Source organism: Impatiens glandulifera, chromosome 3 (assembly GCF_907164915.1).
Source record: "Impatiens glandulifera chromosome 3, dImpGla2.1, whole genome shotgun sequence".
Taxonomy (NCBI): domain Eukaryota; kingdom Viridiplantae; phylum Streptophyta; class Magnoliopsida; order Ericales; family Balsaminaceae; genus Impatiens; species Impatiens glandulifera.
In genome coordinates this window covers 28,438,884-28,458,801 of record NC_061864.1, presented here as the reverse complement: position 1 = coordinate 28,458,801, position 19,918 = coordinate 28,438,884, and the positions used below count along the sequence as shown (strand labels likewise).

Genomic DNA, 19,918 nt, shown 5'->3' with positions numbered 1-19,918 from the left:
TGACCTTTTAACAATTTAGATTAATATTCGAATTACAAAAATATAAAATAAAAAATCAAATTCAACTAAATAAAAAATGTTGTAACAAACAAAAACATAACATCAATTCAAATTTCCATACTAAAAAATGTGATAGAGCAAAAAGAAGAAATTTAGTTCTCAACTTTAATTCTTTTCAATTCATAATATGAGACAATTAGTTACTTAGAAGATAGGGGAATAAAAGATGCGTTCCAGTGCCTCGACAAGTAACCAGGGTTAAAACTAAAAAGATTCCCTCATTTATTTTTAATATATAATATTTTTTCTTTTTTTTTAAAAAAAAAATTATTAATTAAATAACAAGTTATTTATCAAATATTAAATGTTAACAAAATTTTAAATAAAAATTTAAATGTTAAAATATGACATAATTATAATAATTAAAATTCAAATAATAAAATTATCCTTAATGGAGAGTAGGTAAGTAATGTCGGAAAAAAAATTCTGTTAGATGATAACTAACCATTTATATATATTGTGGAAAAAAATGTAAGAAATTGTAGAAATACTGGAAAATTACGGTAAGAGGCTTCCAACTAAAAGATGAGTTTCAGTGACTCTTTATTAAAAAATAATTTCATATCTAATAATTTCATCTCATTTACAGTTAAAAAATAAATAAAATCTAACTCAAAAAATAATCATCCAAGACACAATCGGAGCAAACGACTGAATAATTAATTTGAGAATATTATTAAAGTCATTTGTGATTAAAAATAAATCATATTACAAAATCCATATTAGGTCCCATTTGGAGCTCTGGCCTAGAAATTCAGTCGCATTGACCGACAACTTGTTCTTGGAAGGATGAAATCGGATAGGCGGTGGAGGTGGCACTGGCAGAAGTATGTAATGGCGTTTGTATACATAGAATTCGATCAGATCCCATAAAAGAAAAAAAGAGAAATGGCAGGTGAAGATAATTGCGCGACCATAACAATAGAAGAAGGCTGGCCTATTCTGCAGGATGGAATCAACAAGTTAATTGACATTGTTGAAGGCGTCAATAACTTCAGTTTCAATAACAAGTTAATCGACATTGATTCGATTGAATCCTACCAAGATTACATGATTAAGGTTTTTACTATTTAGTGTCATAGCAATTTCCATATTGAGTACTTAAAAAAGACTGAAATTTGTTCGATTTTCAGGTTGAAGAATGCTTGAAACGAGAGGAAGAGAGGGTCGACTTCTATTTGGAAAAGAGGACAGAAAAGAAGTTGTTGGAGGTAAGTCGTCGATCAGCTTATGATTTTTGTTCCGAATTGTCTAAAGAAGATCAAATAATATGGTTGTCTTGTTTTTACTTTTGTATGTGAATTATAAACAGGCTGTGGAGTATGAGCTTATGTCTGTTCATGCAATCAAATTGGAAAAAAAAGAAACATGCCAGCTAGACGCAGTGAGTATGTTTTTCTCAATTTGGCTAATTGTGTTACAATACCAAATTATAATATACAATTGGCAAAACCAAAGATGAGAAAAATAGAAGAATGGCCTAAATAAGAATAGAAACCCTAATTATTCATTTTTGGTAATAAACATTCATTCATCTTATCTAGCTGAGAAGTTCCTTACAATGGATATCTGCTACTTTTTTCATGACGATCAAGATTCGGGTCTTCTTCTAAGAGCTTCAGGAAGAGGAGCGAAGGAAACAAAAACATCTCGTAAATTCATCTTTTGTCTCGCAAGAAATAATGGGTATCTTGAATATATGTGTTGAGGATGCATGAATCCTTCTCAAAACCTTAATTTCAATTTCGGTTTTACATGAATAAAATAAGATCCAAGTGAACCTTTTAGGGATTGTAATGAATAATAGATGGATCATGTTGTTTGTCGAGAAACTGGAGGGCTCGGTCATAGGGTTTAGGAGGCTTAGTCCCAAGTCCAGGTTTTCTCGGTCGTGGACCTAGGAGGCTTGGTCCCAGGTAAGACCTCTTAGTCTGAGGTTAGAAACTTAGGTCGGATTCCTCGATTCTTGCTCAAGAACACCGGTCTTGAGTCTTGGTTCTAACTCGAGAACATCGGTCCTCGGTCTCGGTCCTCACTCAATAGTATTGGTCCTTGGTCTTGGTCTAGACCGAAGATTCTAGGTCTTATTTCTCGGTACCGGTCCTATAGGACTTGGTCGAATGTTCTTGAATTAGTCAAGAATTGCATGTGCTATAACTTTTCATGCAGATCATGGAATCATGATCGGTAAGTTGTAGTCGACTTATATGATTATATGGAATAAAATCCCTAACGCTAATCACGATCTTTCAATCTCTATAAAGATCAATTTCTCAACACCATTTTTAGGTCAAAATTTGGGATCTTTTAAATTAGGTCATTTTAAGGTCTGATTATTGTTCCATTAGCTTTGAAATTATGAATATAGTCAAACACGACCAAAACAAGAACATCATTCAAGCTCTGTAACAATTTTTGAAAAACGAAATTCAAACACAGTTTTTCAAAATTTCAGTTTGATCAAACATGATCTGGATTATATTAATACAATGATTTGGAAATTATCCTAACATGTTTACAAAAATGTTTAATAGGTATTTGAATAAAAAAATTTAGGATTAAAGCTCAAGAACATGAATTTCAAAAAATCCATAATTTCAATCCAATTTTTCAATTTTTTTCGTTTAAGGTTGATTTGATCAAAACTCTTTCAATAGAAAGTTCATATAACATCTAGGGAATGATTCTAAACAAAGAAATCATACAATTGAATTCTAGAACAAATCAAACCGATTAAACTTAGAAAAATCTGGAAATATACTAAGAACTAGAGAACACTTTAAAGAGTTGTTGGAAGCTTTCCAGAAGCCTGGATCAAAGATGTGATCACCGGAGGAGATTTTACAAAAATATGTTCTTGGCCGGAATTTGATTTCTTTGATTTGAACTGTAATATGTGATTTTTTTGGGGCTCGGGCGCGCTTTGGTTTCGTTACATTCGGTTGCGTGGATGATTTGTAGGCGTTGGATGAAAATCCAGCGTTAATCCGATGGCTGAAATCCTGGCTACAATAATTAAACATGATTTTGACTACACAGGATTATCAGTTTTATTTTTAATAAAAGAGTTGTTTGAAATCAAAATTTAACACCTTTTTGCGTTTTTTCTTCAACAAAAATTTCACAAAAAATATTTTTGGAAACATAATAAAAATTATGTCCATTATTTTTTTTGTATTTTGGGGTATTTATTTAATTATTTTTAGTCATAATTTTACATAATTTTTGTTTAAAACCATAATTAAATAATTTTAACACCTTTTGATTTTAATTTGAGTAAAATAAATATAATATTTAACCTAAAATTATTTTTGAATTTTTATTTAATTTTTTTAATTAAGGTTTAATATCACAATAATTAACTCTAATTTGATCTTTATTCTTTTTTTTGGTTATTTTGAATTTAAAAATTCAAAATATTATTTTAACATTATTATAAATAAAAATATTATTTGTAAATTATGGTAGGTCAAATTATCATGCTTACAATAACTACAAATGTACTTCATGTCTTAATCGAAGTACTTACATTGACATATTTTGAACAATAATCAACGTGAAGCGACAATACATGATCAAAACAAATCTAGGTAGATTGTTCTCACCGATACAATTTTTGTGAAGTCAATTTTGACTAACATAGTCATGTCTCATTGTACGCACTAATATAATTAGTTATAACACAAATGACATTCATTATATGTCATCTAATAATTAATTACAATATATATATATATATATATATATTGATGCTTAATTTTTAATATATATATATATATATAATAACGATGTTTAATTTTTAAAGTGTCTGGATTGCTGGGTCGAGATCTGTGGTTAATTTGAATATATATGTGAGAGTATATAGATACTTGGGTCGGATTGTGGGTTGACCCGCCCATAAACTTAAAACGATTAAAAATAAAATTAAAAATTTATCACATGTTTACCTTAATATTTTTTTCAAGGTTTTTTATATCATTACTCGTGCAAATGCACAGAATACATGCTAGTTTCTATAAAACAAATAAAATGCTTCAAAATATCATTGAAAAAGTCATTTTAGCAAATTAAATTTTAATATAATAAACATGCCCCCAATTCATTTTATAATTTATACACAAGAAAATAAAAAAATTCTAACATTCATGATTAAAATAATTTAACGGAGCTCATTCATCTCATAATTTGTACACACGAAAATAGATTGATTTTAATATCAATGACTAGAGTCATTTTAACAAATCTGATTTCCACCAAGAAATTATTGACTATCTCATTTATCTCATAATTTCTACATAAAAAAAATAGAATGGTTTCAACATAAATGACTAACACGTCAGATTTTTACCGAAGAAATCATTTACTATTCATTCATCTCATAATTTCTACACAAAAAATTTGAATGGTTCACGTCATATTTCTACCAAAAAAAATTACAAAAGAAATTATTTACTAAATTGGGATTTGAACAAAGAACCACCCCTGCATCTGAGCTTCGAACCACTACACCAATGCACCTTTGTCGGTTTACCGTTGTTTACGACCTTCTATCTTTTTTTTCGGAGAAATTTATTCTTCTCCTTCTTTGTCGTAACTCTGTCAACAAAAATGATAACTTAGTATCATAATCAAAAAGGTAAATGTATGAGACAATCTATATATACATATATAAATAAACTATATTTCCTTAGTTAACATATTCTTATTATTCTCACGTTTAATTAATTTAATAATATATATTTATAATTAATTATATTAAAAATGAAACCATATGTATCAATTATAATTAATTTTAATTAACACCATTACTTAATTTTAATAATTAAATCTATTTTTTTCATTTTCTTTTCCAAAATATATAATATTATATTAGCATTATATATATATATATATATTTAATAAAAGAGACGATACTACCTTTTTTAAGTTTAGCTTTATTCAACAATAACCATTGATAACTCTTTTTAAAGGATTTAGGACTAGCTTCAACCTTTAAATAATATTCATCATCTCTTTTGTAACATCACATCTCGTATTTTTAAAACATCAAAAAACAAGTTTCGATAGAGAAAACTACTATATAATTTAGCACAATGAGACTATTTTAAGATTGTTAGTAATCTCATCTTGAAATAACATATATATATATATATATATATATATATGATGTTACAAATAAATTAATTAAAATATAATATATATGAAGAGATATCACGGTATAAGAGGTTGATTCGAGACATGTGCTTAGCACATTTCATTTAAAACAGTTTTATCGTCTCTCGTTTATGCTGAAGCTTATCGAAGATAGTTGTCTCCCATGGTACAACGAATCTAATAGTAATTCTACACTAGAATTACTACGCATCGAACTTAATCAACATACCTAAACTATCACCGGGTTTCAATATATCGAACGAAGAACACTCACAAAATAAGAAGAGAGCTTTGGAATTCTAGAATAAGAAATGATAAGAGAATGAAGTGATATTTTAGATTAGAGATGAGGAGTTTTTTATATTGTTAAAAAGTTAAACCATTAAATAAAATTATCAATTAATTCAATTGTTCACATTGCTTGCCTCTTTATTTTCCATAATATTTACTATTCATTAGGGATTAATTGTTTGTTAAAAATAATCAAGACATTTACAATTCAAAATTAGCATTACATTATTTTCTAATTTATTAATATTAATATTAAATTATCATAACAATTGTAATAATAACAAACTCATGTAAGTTAAATTACAAATTTATAACATTTTGTTAATTAGTTATTAAGATTTTGTTAATTAGTTATTAAGGCATTTTAAATCAATTAATTTAAATTAATTAATTCAAATTATACAATTGGATCAAATTTCACCCTTTAATTCACGATTAAATTTTATGTGAATTTGATTTTATTTTATTACCCATATTCTAATTTTCATTCATTAATAAAATTTATAAAATTAGTTTAAATTTTTTAACATTTTTTTCTTTTCTAATTGAAAATATTATAAACGATTCAAAGAGTAAGAACATCTATTTACTCGGTTGTAGGGAAAAGAGTAGGTAATGGTCATCATTACATTGAGCGGAGCCTGGTCTGGACATAGGAGCGAGATTCTCTAAAAAGACAAAGTGGCAGGTGGCCAAGAGCACACACTTGAAAACTTGGGATCTCAATAGTTCTCGATAACCCTTTGGTGATAGAGCCATATATAAGTTATATGAGGAGTGATATAAGAAGAGAAATTGGGAGAGAATATGAGAGAAAATAATGTGACGTTATGTTAATGGCTCGATAAAGGAAGAGTGTGAAGAGAAAGAGAAGAAAGAGAAATTTTATATTTTTTATGTCAATCAGAGTGAACCACATCATTTCATCTCTTATTCTTGATCACAAATTCTCTCTTTTTTGATCATTTCTCAAATTATATTATTGTTAAATAATAATTTTATTACTTTTTTTTTAAATCTGAGTTTGAGAAACTTTATTATGAAAAAATTATTAGAGAGTAAGTTTTTTTCATTTAAAAAAAGAGAAATGATTAGGGGAGAGAATTTAAAAATGAATTATGTGGCGCAATTTGATTCGTTGAAAAATTAACAATTTTTCTTTTTTCTCTCTCTCCTCACCCTTTATTCTTTTAAAAAAGGATAATACATCATTGCCTCCTACGTTCCCCCTTTCCAAATTCCCTCCATATCCTTCCTCTTAAAAACATATAAAAAACATTGTCAATCATTTATTGATCACATCAATTTTCGTGATATTTTATAATAATCTGTTATTTAGAATGATTTTAATATTCAAGTTTTTTAATTACTCATTTTTATAAGTATAGATTACACGATCACTCATGTTTCATCTTAAATTTATTATCAGGCATCTCAGTAAATTGTTTAATTATTATCCGGCATCTCAGTAAATTGTTGAATTATATTCATGTTTAGCAAAATAAATAAAATGAATTTGTGATTGGTAGTTTATAATTGGTCAACTATAAAGATTATGAGTTGGTGCCATGTTGACTAATTTAATAAGAAAAATAGAATTTGTTCTTAGCTATCCTTTTAATATTTCAAAACTACATGTTATTCAATAAAAAAAACATTTTTGAAGAATTTTAAGTTTTGGGAAAATGCATCTATTTAGAACAAATAAATAAGAGGATGATTAAATTTTTTTTTTTTAAACTATTCATATGACCTTATTTTTTAATGTATTTTTGATGTGACTTTTTTTTTTTTTTTTTTTAGATATTTTATCACTTTAATTACCTAGTGGATTATTTTTGTTAAATTTTGATGCATCAGGTTTGGACTATATTAGGGCAGGTTTGATTTAGCGTTTATAAACAGTTTATTGGCGTCTGCGTAATAAGTGCTACAGTAACTTTGCGTAATAAACTCACGCAAAAAATTATAATTAAATACACTTTTGTGTTTCAACTTAAATTTATCTCTACCTCCCTCCTTAGCGTTTAAGATTATAATCTTAGCGTTTTTTCTCTTTCATCAATTTTAAATATTTTTTATTCATTCTCTCTCATCTATTTCATTCATTTCTAATCATTTTATTCATTCTCTCTCATTAATTTAATCTCTCTCTAATCATTTTATTCATTCTTCCTCATCTATTCCATATATTTATAATATTTTTATATATTTATATAAAATTATTATAATAAAAAAAACATATATTTAAATATATTTTTATTTATTATTTACAATATATGTATCTTATTATATAAGATAATTACGCAAAATATAAAATATAAATACATTATGATTTTTTTATTTATAATTATAATTTTAAAAATTAAACTAGCCTTAATTATCTAAAACATCGAATTACAATTGAAATGAATGATAATACGAATACTCAAAAATAAATGGAAAAGATTAGATCGGAGGTAGAGTGTGGAAATGTGAAAAATATATATAATAATAAAATATTTTTTTTATTCATATCATCTATTTTAGAATATATTATTTTTTAAATTTAAGTCATTTATTAGCATTTAAAATTATATATTAAAAAACTTATAAAAATTAATATAATTTATTTTGAAATATATATTATTTTTTAATTTAAATCATCCATTAATATTTAAAATTAAATTAATAAATATATATAATATTATATATATAATTTTAATTATTAAATAATATTATAAATATAAAAAAAACAAGCTGGAGCGTATAAACTGAATCAAATACACCCAAATTTAACGATTAAATAAGCTAAAATCATATCAAACTTATTTGAGAATAAACTGAATAAATTGGCATCAATAAACTGAGAATAATCTGAATCAAACTAGCCCTTAGTTATACATTATTTTCAAACTGTATTAGACTTGAATGTATTAGCTTGAATGAGTTGTGTTTGTGATTTTGATGAAAAAGAAAAACTGACTTGTGTCCTATATTTTGCAATCTGATGATTACTCTCATGGTTATCTCATGGTTATCCACAAGTTATATATATATTTTTTTTCATATTGATTGTGTCAATTGAAATTGAAGATATCATAATAAGTTAATTTTTCTTTTATATATATATTTCCCATGTGTTGAAAAGTGAGACCCATCTATTTGAGCTTGATTGATATTGGGTTATTTGAGTTATTTTAAATTTTCTTTAAAAACTTTTATAAAAGATTGATCAAATAATTAACTATTTTTTAATTAGGGGTGAGTCGGTAGAGTATACCTTAATGTTTTATCCATACCTTATATATTATCGAAAATTCCAGTATGTTAAAAATGCATACCTTTAACTTAAGTTGATTTCGGTCTACCTTTATTTCGATATACCTTAATTTCGGTATATAAAAAATTTATACATTTACCTTACCTTGATTTTAGTATACCTTAATTTTGGTACGGTATCGGTATTATACTTTGATACCTAAAAAATATATTAACTTTAAAAAAAATCAATCTTATCGGTAGGTAGAGATTGTATATATTGAATAATATTTCAATATAATTATATTTTAATATTATTCAAAAATTATATTTTTATAATTAAATTAATATCAAATTTATTTAATTATTTATATATATATATATATTATATATATTAACTTATAAATACTATTTCGGTATTTACCAAAATTTTAAAAATCTCATACCTTTACTATACCAATAATTTTAGTATCGGTATCATACCTTAACTTTTTTCGATATACCTTAAAAATCGATATTTTCGATATATTGTGGTACGATATTTTCGATATACCTTTAATATCGATAATTTTCTCACCCCTACTTTTAATTATATCAAAGTACTTAATCTACTACTAAAGTTATCAAAATATCTTATTTACTTTTTATTAAATTTAAATTTTAAATATAAACTAATATTTTTAATAATTTATCTTAAACAAAAATCAAGTAATGCATGTTTTTTTTTATCAAACAAGATAAACAAAATTAAACTAGGCATGTTCACATAATTTTAAGATTTTATGTTTTAATTATAAATATACTTACAAAAATGATTGATCCGTGAAAATGCTTGTAATGTTATCCCACGTCCCAAGCCGTTGCATATTTAAATGTTTCTTCTCTGATAATGCGTACTTACAATATTGGTATGATGGATTATATAAAATATAAAGATAATATAAAATATATATTCTCTCTGAAATAAAGAATAAATTTCAATTCTCCAAAAATAAAAAATTTGTAGAAGAAGGGAATTTGTTTGTTTAGGGGTAGACTTTGAGTAGCTTGTTTGATCATAGTTAAGGGAATTATATTATAATAAACTTTATTTAATAAAAAAAAGGTTATTTGAATGTTTAATTATTAAATATTTTTTTATATTTAAAATTTAAATTTAATATAAAAAATAAGGGTATATTGATTGATTAAATATGTGATTTAATGCTAAAAATAATTGTGATTAATAAAGAGATAATTTATTTTTAAAAAATGGTAAAAATTTAATAAAATAAAAATCAGATCAAACGAACTATTAAAATTTGTTTGATCTCGATTTTTGAAAGGTTTTTGTAATTTTGTCTAAAAAATCTAATTTGATAAAAAAAAAAGAAATAGGTTATTTGAACTTCTAATTGGTTTAATTAGTAAAATATTATTTTATATTTTATATTTAAAATTAAAAAAACAAGATAAATATATTTTAATATTTTATTTGATTAAATGAATAATTTGATAGTTATAATAATAATAATGTAATAAAAAAATCTAAAAATCTTGAGAAAACTAAAAAAAAATTACTCAAAAGAATTCACACCAAACTAGAAAAGAGTTTATAAAAAACTTAAAATGAATAAATTGAACTTATGGAGGAATATTTTATAGTCAATTAAAATTGAGGTTAAAATAAAATATTGTTAGATAATTGTTTATGACAAATTTTATTATCTTATACAAACAAGTCTTCAATAACTAGAGCTTTTTTGATCTCGGGTTATTTATTTATTTATGGTTATCCCATTAAAATATTACATCATGTTGCATACTTTTATATATATATATATATATATTATTTGTTTGTTTTCATGTTTAGAAAAATAAGAAATAGAATTTGGTCTTAATAGATAATTTTTTTATGTACCTTCAAACAATCCAACATCCTTTTACCAAAATAAATAAATAATAATATTATTGTCAATTTCACTTGAAATTTTCTTATACGTTCATTTAGCTATTTATGTATTCAACATTATTCTAAAATCAAGTATTCTTATTTACTTAAACATATTAATTATCATAGAATGAAAAAATATGTCTCAAAATGATTTATAATGTATTGAGAGATGACTTTTACTTATTAAAACAAATTTAACCTAACATAAAATAATAAAATATAGTATATAAATTTTTAATAAGGTTTGCGATAATTTTGATTGAATAGAGATAACTTTTATATTATAAAATCAATTTTATTTTAGATTAACTTAAATTAAATACATAAAATAAATGCAAGTTGACATAAAATCACACGAAATATCTCAAATAGATTAAGAAAACTCATAGAAATTTCAAATACGATTATATTATTTTTTAAGCTCTTAAAAAATTCAGACTATAAATATAATTATCTGAATTTTTAAGATTTTTTTAGAATATCTCAAAATGAGAAAATATGTCTCAAAATGATTTTTAATGTGTTTGAGATGAATTTTGTACTTATTAAACAAATCTAACCTAACATAAAATAATAAAATATAGTATATAATATTCAAATAAAGTTTGCATTAATTTCGATTAGATTGGGATAATTTTTATATTACAAAACTAGTGTTATTTTAGATTAACTTAAATGAAATATTTAAAATAAATGCAAGTTGACATAAAATCACACTTATCCCAAAATATATTAAGAAAACTCATAATAATTTAAAAATTATGAGATTATTTTTGTTAGGATCGGGGACGCCCTTGGAGGACCGGGGTGTTTCCGGTTTTAGGAAAGGTGGCCGCTTACAACGCACAACACACAATTTGGTGATAGTCCGGTTAGAGACTATAACCGTTCTCAGCACTACACAAACTGTCACAGACTCTTGAACCGGGTTCAAGGGCGGAAATGTCTGTTTCAGTTTGAAGCAACGTATGCGACTTAGATGATGTTTTAGAAGGAGTCGATTTTAGGAATATGTGTGGACCGGTTTACGGAGTACGATTAACTTGGTTTGAGGTTAGGTTAATTTAGTAAGTAATGAAACGAAGGAAAGAACACGAGACAAGGATTTTTATGGATGTTCGGAGCAAACTCTCCTACGTCACCCCTTCTTCTCAGGTTATGAGAAGGATCTCCACTAACTTTTATAGTTACAATAACATTGTCGGTCGAGCCCAACTCGCTACTCGCCGGTTACACCAACTCACTCTTTGATGTAATACAGTAAATCAACACAAACACACACTGAGAGCTTCCGGTTTAAAACACACCGATTTTGAATCGTAAAATTTTATCTCTCTAACTTATCGCTTTTCTTAGAAAGATGTTATTCGCTAACTGTTGCATTCGTATTAAATGAGGACGTTTCATCTCCCTTTTATAGCTGATGAGAGCCTACGGTCATTTTCTTCTCTCTCCTCTGGATTGGATGATCATTATCACGCCGGTGCAGAGAGGTAACTTGCACGTTTCATCTTCCTCAACACTTGGCAGTCATGTAGACAACTCTGAGTGTAAGATGACGTAATCGGTTTTCAGATTTGGACACGTGTTGGGCATGCACTTCAGGTTGTCAACTTCGGATCAGTAAAGCATCATTGCTTTCCTCGCATGCTTCCGATCGGATCTGATCTTCTTTTATTCCTTCGAGACACGTCTATTTCGTCATGTTACGTCACTCTTGAAGTTTGAATTTTCCGGTTTTGTCTTTTGTGCAGTATGATCCGGCTGGTATGTGAACTTTTGTCTTTGCTGACCGGTCGCTTGAGAGTGTGAAAACCGGTTCCTCTGATCTTTGACTTGATCACTCGGAACTGGTTTCTTTGAAGTATTTCAGCAACCGGTTTATGAAGCTCCAGCCGGTTCATATGATTTGCATGTACCTGCACATGAAAGTTAACATCTGTTTAGTTTTTCTAGCCGGTTCCAAAAATTAACTTTTTTTAATTTTTCTTATCAATTTCTCCCTTTTTGATTATTTATAATAAATATTCAAAACTTGTAATGTGTGGCCAGTTTGAAAATTAACTTTCTTAATTTTTCTTATCAATTTCTCCCTTTTTGATTATTTAGAATAAATATTCAAAACTTGTAATGTGTGGCCGGTTTGAAAAACTTGTTTAACAATTTTCCCCTTTTTTGATTATTTTCTGTTTGAAGAAAATTTTCAAAAATATGTGTTTTAGTATTTCGAAAAGGTATGTAGACTAAGAAATTCAAAAGTATAATAAAATGACCGAGTTCTGAAGCAGAGTTAAACATAAATTGTTTTTAAGGAAAGAAAGAAAAAGACTAAGGCTTGGATGGTCCCCCCTTTTCAAGTTCTTTCTCCAGTTCTTTTTCAAGCCGCCTTCTTTCTTCCTCTTCCTTTGCCTTCCACTCCCTGTCGCGTCTTTCAGCGTCAATCAAAATTCCGGCCCACACACTTGAGATGCCGGGAGTCTTTTTGCCAAATCCAAAACCGGCACATACTGGTTTTGGTTGATGAGGTGGTTGAGCAACGATTGGTCTGGAGCTTGGAGTTGCGGTTGACCTTTCAATTGTCCTCTTCTTGCGCCGGTTGAGTTCTTCGATATCCTCTTCTTCATCATCTTCTTCTTCATCAGCAGCAGGTTGCACGTTCAGCCCGACCGGTACAATTGTTCTTTGGCTGCTCTGTTCTGCCCGCTGAATTACCTTCGCAACCGCCCTTCGTTTCTTCTTGTTTCTTGTGTTCATAGAATGAGACGGTTCAGCCGGTGTGGGTTCCTGGATACCTGCCTGTTCTTCCTCGTTGCATTTCTGGGCAAGCTCATGATCTTTGTCCTCAATTTCTTTCTGCAACCGTTCCCTTTCCCTTTCTTCATCTTGCAGCCTCTTAGCGGTTTCTGCATCAGACTCGATTTGCTCTTGAGTCTTGCTTACTTGGAGTTTGGACATCTCCCCAATTTGAAAAGCCATTGCCTGCAGCATATCCATCAGAGGAGCGGTTGCGGTTTGAATGGACTCTGTGATCAAAGATTTGACGGAGGTTTGCACAGCCTCATCTATCATGGACTTGATAGATGTTTGAACGGTGTTGGCTATTTCGGTTTGTACAGATCCCCGTATAGTGTTTGATAAATTCGCTTCAGCTGTTGCAATCCTCTCATCGGTTGCCGTTTTGTAATTTCCAAGGCATGAATCAATGGTATCAATCACCGCCTGCTTCATTTGATCAATTTCCGGAGCCTTAGCAATTTGAGAAGGATCTTGTTCCAGGTTTTCCGCTTTTCTAGAAGTCTCCTCGGCAATAAAGAAAGGCTTACTCTTATATAGGTCGATATTGCTAAGTTGGTGTCGGCAGCCGTTTCTCCATTGTGCATTAAGATGGTCGAGGCTTTGCAGGAGCTTTTCTCGTACTGGAAGAAACCGTTCAGACATTTTTCTTTCAATTGGAGTTAGCGTTGCTCCTTCCACTTCCTTCAAAGCATCCTCAACTGCTTGTAACCGGGCGTATTCACGAATTACCGCGGTTTTGCTGAAAGCGGGTTGAATAAGATTGGTGTGTGCCAGCTTGAGGGCCCTTTCTTCTAACTTTATGAGTCTATCCCAATGTTTGTTTCCGCTCATCCCTGGAACCATATCCGATAGCTTTGTTTCACAACGAAGCTTTACCCACATGAGGTATGTTGAAATCATATCACTGGCACTCTTGTTCATATCCCTGAGGAGTTCTTCGAACAGTTCATCCTCTTATTCTGCTGAAGGATTGGCCGTGTCCCCGGTTAAGATTTCTGGTTGGGGGCCGGTTTGCAGAGTACATTTTCCTGTCATCGTCGAATCTTCAACAATGACCTCTTTTCCTTTGTTAACCTGAACTGACCCTTCAGGTATGAATGCTGAATCGATTGGCCCATCTTGAGCCGATTGGTCTGCTGTGTCGTCTGGAGCTGACTTGTTCCCTGCGGAACCGGATGGTTCCTGTTCTTCAGAGTTACCCTCCTGAGCCGGAGAGGTGATGTTTGCGGTTTTGGCCGTTTCTTCGACCGGTTGAACTTCATTTTGATCAGGTATCTCAACCTGATCAACTGATTTACGACGACTTGACACATCGTCTTCGGTTTCCCTTGCAATGTCTTGAACTATGTTCTCAATGGCTTCAGAGGTGTTTAAGCCCACGTCGGCTATTACCTCTTCAATTCTTTTGCTTGGGGAGTTGGAGTTTTCAGAGTTGATACTAACCTCTGCTTCCTCCTTTGACGCGGACTCAGTTTTGTGGCTCCCCGAGGGTTCGGTTTGCCTTGGTGAGTTAGAGGGAACATGAATAGGACGAACAGTATTGATGGGGATGGGTTGGAAGATGTCTCCGGTTCTCTCTGGTGGATTGTCCGAGGAAAGGGTTTTCTCGGAGTCCGCCGGTTTGTTGGAGCTCTTCTTTGCAGTCGACTTCTTCCTCCCCTTCGTATCTTGTGCGGCTTCGGTTTCAACCGCCTTTCTCTTTGGTTTCTTTTGTTTTGAACATTCTTCAGCCGGAGCAGAAGAACTGGTCCCCTTGGACGACTTTGTTCTGGAGGACTTCGGTTTAACCGCTTTATCGGGCTTCTCAATCATCGACTCTGAGTTGAGAATATTGTTGGGTGGGAGCGGTTCACCTTCACCAAGATCTAACTTGAGAAATTTGAGAATATTGACAATTTGCATTGCGAAGGCCTGCACCCGGCCATCCTTCTGAATCACCATCTGGCAAAATTCTTCGAAAATAACAGCTCCCCAATCCACCTTGTCACGGCGGACAATGGCCATCATCATTTTGAGTTTAAGTTTTCTCAGGTTATCGAAGTTACCTCCTCTTCCCTGAAGTGAACGAGCGATGATGTTCAGCAGCCACCTGAACTCCGGTTTCAGCTTGTTCTTCCGGCTGGAGTGGATCACCAGATCCTGATCTTTAAACGATATTACCAACCGAACAGCATTAGACTCTGCATCGGTTAGGTCGGTTTTGAGATCCAAAACGGTGTTGGGCAAACCGAGGGCTTCAGCAAAAAGCTCCTCGGTGATCAGAATGTCCTTCCCGTTGACGGTGGCGGAGACCTTCCTCTTTGTTAGCGTCGCCGTCGCCAGAAACTCCATTACCGTCGCCGGATATACAGTGAATGGGCCCGATAAGAACTCCTCCAACCCAGAATCTCTTAAAGATTGAAGAACATCCTTGTTTTTATCTCCAGCGTGTTCATCAATATCTGCGAAGTCGACCTGCAACATCCATTGGAAGGGGGATTTGCCTAGAGCCATGGTAGATTTTTAAGGAGAGAAGACGAAGAACGATGATGATCGGAGTTTGGATTGCCTTTGAAGATGTGGAAAATTTAGAGAGAGAAAGCGTATGTGTCGAATGGGCTAATTTGAATTTATATAGACGACGGTTCCGAACGGTTGGAAGACGAACCGTCACATGATAATGTTTTTGGCGCCAATTTTCCCTCCAAAAGTTACTACAGTAACTTTCGGCGGTAAATGCGGAAAACCAATGGGCGATAAAATTTTGGAGGTAAAACCGTGGGCGGTAAATTTTTCAAACTTTTCGTTTTGCTTGAGATTCCGGTTTTACTTGATTGTTAATCGGAAGTTTCGTTTAACATTTAGTCTTATGAACTTTAAAAACCGGAAGGAAAGACATGAATAGGAAAACCGGAGACTTTTAAAATTAGATATTTTATAAATGATAAAAGATAACATCGAGCGGTTTTGGTCGTACAACAAAATGACCAAAAATCGGAAAGAAAGATAGATAACTTAGTTTTCTTTAAACCAATCCCCTTCCACCATTCTTTCGTACCACTTGTTCACGGTGTTGTCGGGTGTCCATTCCTCAATCCTTGAAATCCATCTCTCCAGCATGGATATGGTGATGGTGTTGGACGGTCCGACCGGAACACCGGGTTCAATGTGACGACGCTGAGCCATCAGAAACAGGGTGATTTGAGGGGCGAAGCTGGTCCTTCCCCTTGAAGCGGTTATGAGCTGCTTCAGGTTGTTGAAAAGATAGGTTGCCCAGTTGATTGACGAGTTGCGGATGATGGCTATCATGATGTCGAAAGCCTCCCGGTTGTAGTTCTGGTTAGGCATTCGGCCCATGATAGACCTTTGAACCAAGTCATGCAAGACTTGGTAGTGAGGAGCAAGTTTCTCTTTCTACCCAAAGTCCTTGATCGGTGCGTTGGAAGAAGAGAAGATCTGGAAGAAGTCTTCCTTAGTCGGAAGGAATGGCGTTGGGAAGTCAGAAAAGCCTTCGGTTGGAAGGTGAAAGAAGTTGGCAAATTGCTCTTCGGTAATCCGAAGAAATTGGCCGTCGATGATGGTGCGGATGCTGCCATCATCTAGAATGTGGCCATTGTTGAAGAACTCGCATACCTCCTCCACGAGGATAGTGTCTGAGCCTTTGAGAAATCCTTGAAGTCCCGACTCTATGATCGGTTGGAAGATGCAGTCATGATATCTGCTGTCTTTTACGTCTTCGAAATCGACGATGAGAGTGTTTTTGAGTTCAGCCGACATTGTGAGGAAGAGTGAGAGAGGTTGAAGAGATTTTCCGATCTTTCAAGCTTTAGAGAGAAGGAATGCAGGAAGCGTGTTTTGAGAATGGAGGATTGAGTCCCCTTTTATAGCTTGAAACGGTTGAATGCATTTAATGAGGATATTTGAAAAATCTAGCCGTTTATGTCTGGTCATTTATGACTTTGTGAGTTTTCAAGAGAATAAAGACATGTCTTGTCGAATCAAGTCAGGCATGCTTATTGAAAATAAAGATTTCTGTTTCCAAGAGTGATTTTATTTGATTTGGTACGACGCATTAAATATCTGATCATTTATTATTTTTAGTTTTGAGATTAAAGTGGAAGGAAATAAGCTTTATTAATTGTGGTACCAAACCGGTAGTACAACAAAATTACCGGTTTTGGAAAGGAGAAGAAATGAGACAGAAGGAAAGATAGGCTACACGTTAGATGATTCAGCCGCATGATTTCTTTTAGCCTTAACTGCTTCCCACCGGTCGACCAGTTCTTGTACTCTCTCTTTAGTGAGCACATGCCTTGGATGGAGGGTCACGAAGGGTCCGGAGTGGATGTCCAGACTGGCACAAAAACCGCTCAGCTGAGGAGCGTAGCCGGTTTTGTTGGAGAGAATCATCTTCTTCAGGTTGCTGAAGATGATCCAGGACCAATTAACCGGTGTCCCAACCGTTACAGCAATCATCATCTCGAAAAGCCTTTGGGTGTAATAATAGCTTTTCTCTCTGCCCAAGATGGACTTTCCCAGAATCTCACAGAGAAGCTGGTACTTGTGAGAGAGTTGGCTTTTAGCACCCCAGGGTCTAACCGGGATGTCAGAGTTTGAGAACCGACGACACATTTCTTCCATGGTCACCGGGGAGTAGGTTAAGTCGGTTACCCCTTCAGTGGGCAAACCGCAGTATACAGCGAAATCCGTCTCGCTGAATAGAAATTTCTGACCGTAAACTTGTGCAACGATTATGTCTCGATGCACTTCCTTTGCGGTCTGGAAGAATTCTTCGACTACTAGGTAGTCGAGAATGAATCTGTTTTCGAGGAAGCTTCTTTGCCCGCTTCTTTCAACGGCTAAGAACATTTCTCTAACCTCATGGTCTTCATATTGGTAGATTGAGTTAAAGTCCGCCAATAGAATCTTCTTTGCTAGAGAGTTGGAGTTCATGTTCTTGAGAGAGAGTTTTAAGCTCAAGACTGTTTTTGTGAATAGTAATTTTGTGAGGATTTGTGAAGGTTCAAGGATGGTTTATATAGCCAGGGGTTCGGCTAGATTAGTAGGTTTAAGCATTCTTGATGATGTCATCAGTTATTTAATGAGCTTTAACTTGTTGAAGTAACTAATGTTTATTTTCAAGACAAAAACTAATTATTACCAAGATATTAATGATGATAAAGATCTGTTGACAAGATGTGAGTCTCCCTCTCTTGATGATGGACACATGTCGTCATCTCGATTGTGGTAGACTGTTTTTATTTATTACATGCTTCATTTTTCAAAATATGCATGAAAACTCAGTTAGTCATCCCAAGTTAACCGAAGAAGTTCATTCCATCAGACCAGAATGCATTTGTACTAAGCGGTTTTCCGTGACCGGTTTTAGTAGGATATTTTGTTCCGATTGTGAAGAGATGTTGAGTTACGTCAACATTTGTTCATCTTTGGATTTAGTATATCCACTTTAACCTGGTTGTTTTAACCGTATAGTAAGTATACATGTGATTTGAAGTTATGAAGTAATCGGGCATAACCGGAGACTTCCGTCCGGTTAGCATTTTTGAATTATCAATGGCCTATTCGAATACGGTTTGAGAAGCGAGAGCTTCTCCCTGAACACATATCCCGGTTTCTCATTGCTATGCATGCATAATCATGATATGAGTTGATTAAGATTAGTAAGTCCCAAAATATTTCGAAAGTGAGAGAACTTAGCTTCCTGTAGCGGTTTTGTGAATATATCCACTACTTGTTGCTCGATCGAGACGTATTCCAGCCGGATGTGTTTCTCCTAAACGTGCTCCCGGATAAAATGGTGTCTTATATCGATATGCTTTGTTCTTGAGTGCAACACCGGATTGTATGTAATCGCTATAGCACTGGTGTTGTCACAGAAGATTGGAGATTCCTTGGTTTCTATCCCGAAGTCCCTTAGTTGTTGTTGGATCCAGAGAAGTTGTGCACAACAGCTTCCGGCCGCTATGTACTCTGCCTCTGCGGTTGATGTTGCAACAAATGTTTGTTTCTTGCTGCTCCAAGTGACTAACCGGTCACCTAAGAACTGGCAGGTTCAACTTGTGCTCTTTCTATCGATCTTACATCCTGCGTAATCGGCATCTGAGTAGCTTATAAGGTTGAAGCTTGAGTCTTTTGGATACCAAAGTCCCACTTCTTGAGTTCCTTTTAGATATTTTAAGATTCTTTTGGCCGCAGTATAATGTGATTGCTTTGGATTTGCTTGGAATCTTCCGCATACTCCAACCGCAAACAGAATATCAGGTCGGCTGACTGTTAGATATATCAATGATCCGATCATTACTCGATATGCTGTGATGTCAACGGCTTGACCATCATCATCTTTGTCCAGTTTTACGGAAGGACTCATTGGCGTAGCCGCTTCGGCGCATGTATCCATTCCAAATTTCTTCAACAGTTCGGTTGTATACTTCGGTTGGCTTATGA

The 19,918-nt window shown here is 32.3% G+C and overlaps 1 protein-coding gene across 2 annotated transcripts; it reads left to right on the top strand.

The window, feature by feature from the left end:
* Positions 1-1,105: 1,105 nt before the first annotated feature.
* LOC124928713 (cullin-1-like) lies at positions 1,106-1,798 on the top strand. Of its 2 annotated transcripts, XM_047468965.1 has the most exons (4): positions 1,106-1,119; positions 1,194-1,271; positions 1,373-1,448; positions 1,656-1,798. In XM_047468965.1, the coding sequence occupies exons 1-4, from the start codon at positions 1,111-1,113 to the stop codon at positions 1,766-1,768; spliced, it is 276 nt and encodes a 91-aa protein (XP_047324921.1). In that variant the 5' UTR covers positions 1,106-1,110; the 3' UTR covers positions 1,769-1,798. The 2 variants fall into 2 exon arrangements, 1 of the variants encoding a protein (XP_047324921.1); XR_007098583.1 differs by lacking the exon at positions 1,106-1,119 and having other exon boundaries at positions 1,126-1,271; positions 1,373-1,444.
* The last annotated feature ends 18,120 nt before the right edge of the window (positions 1,799-19,918 follow it).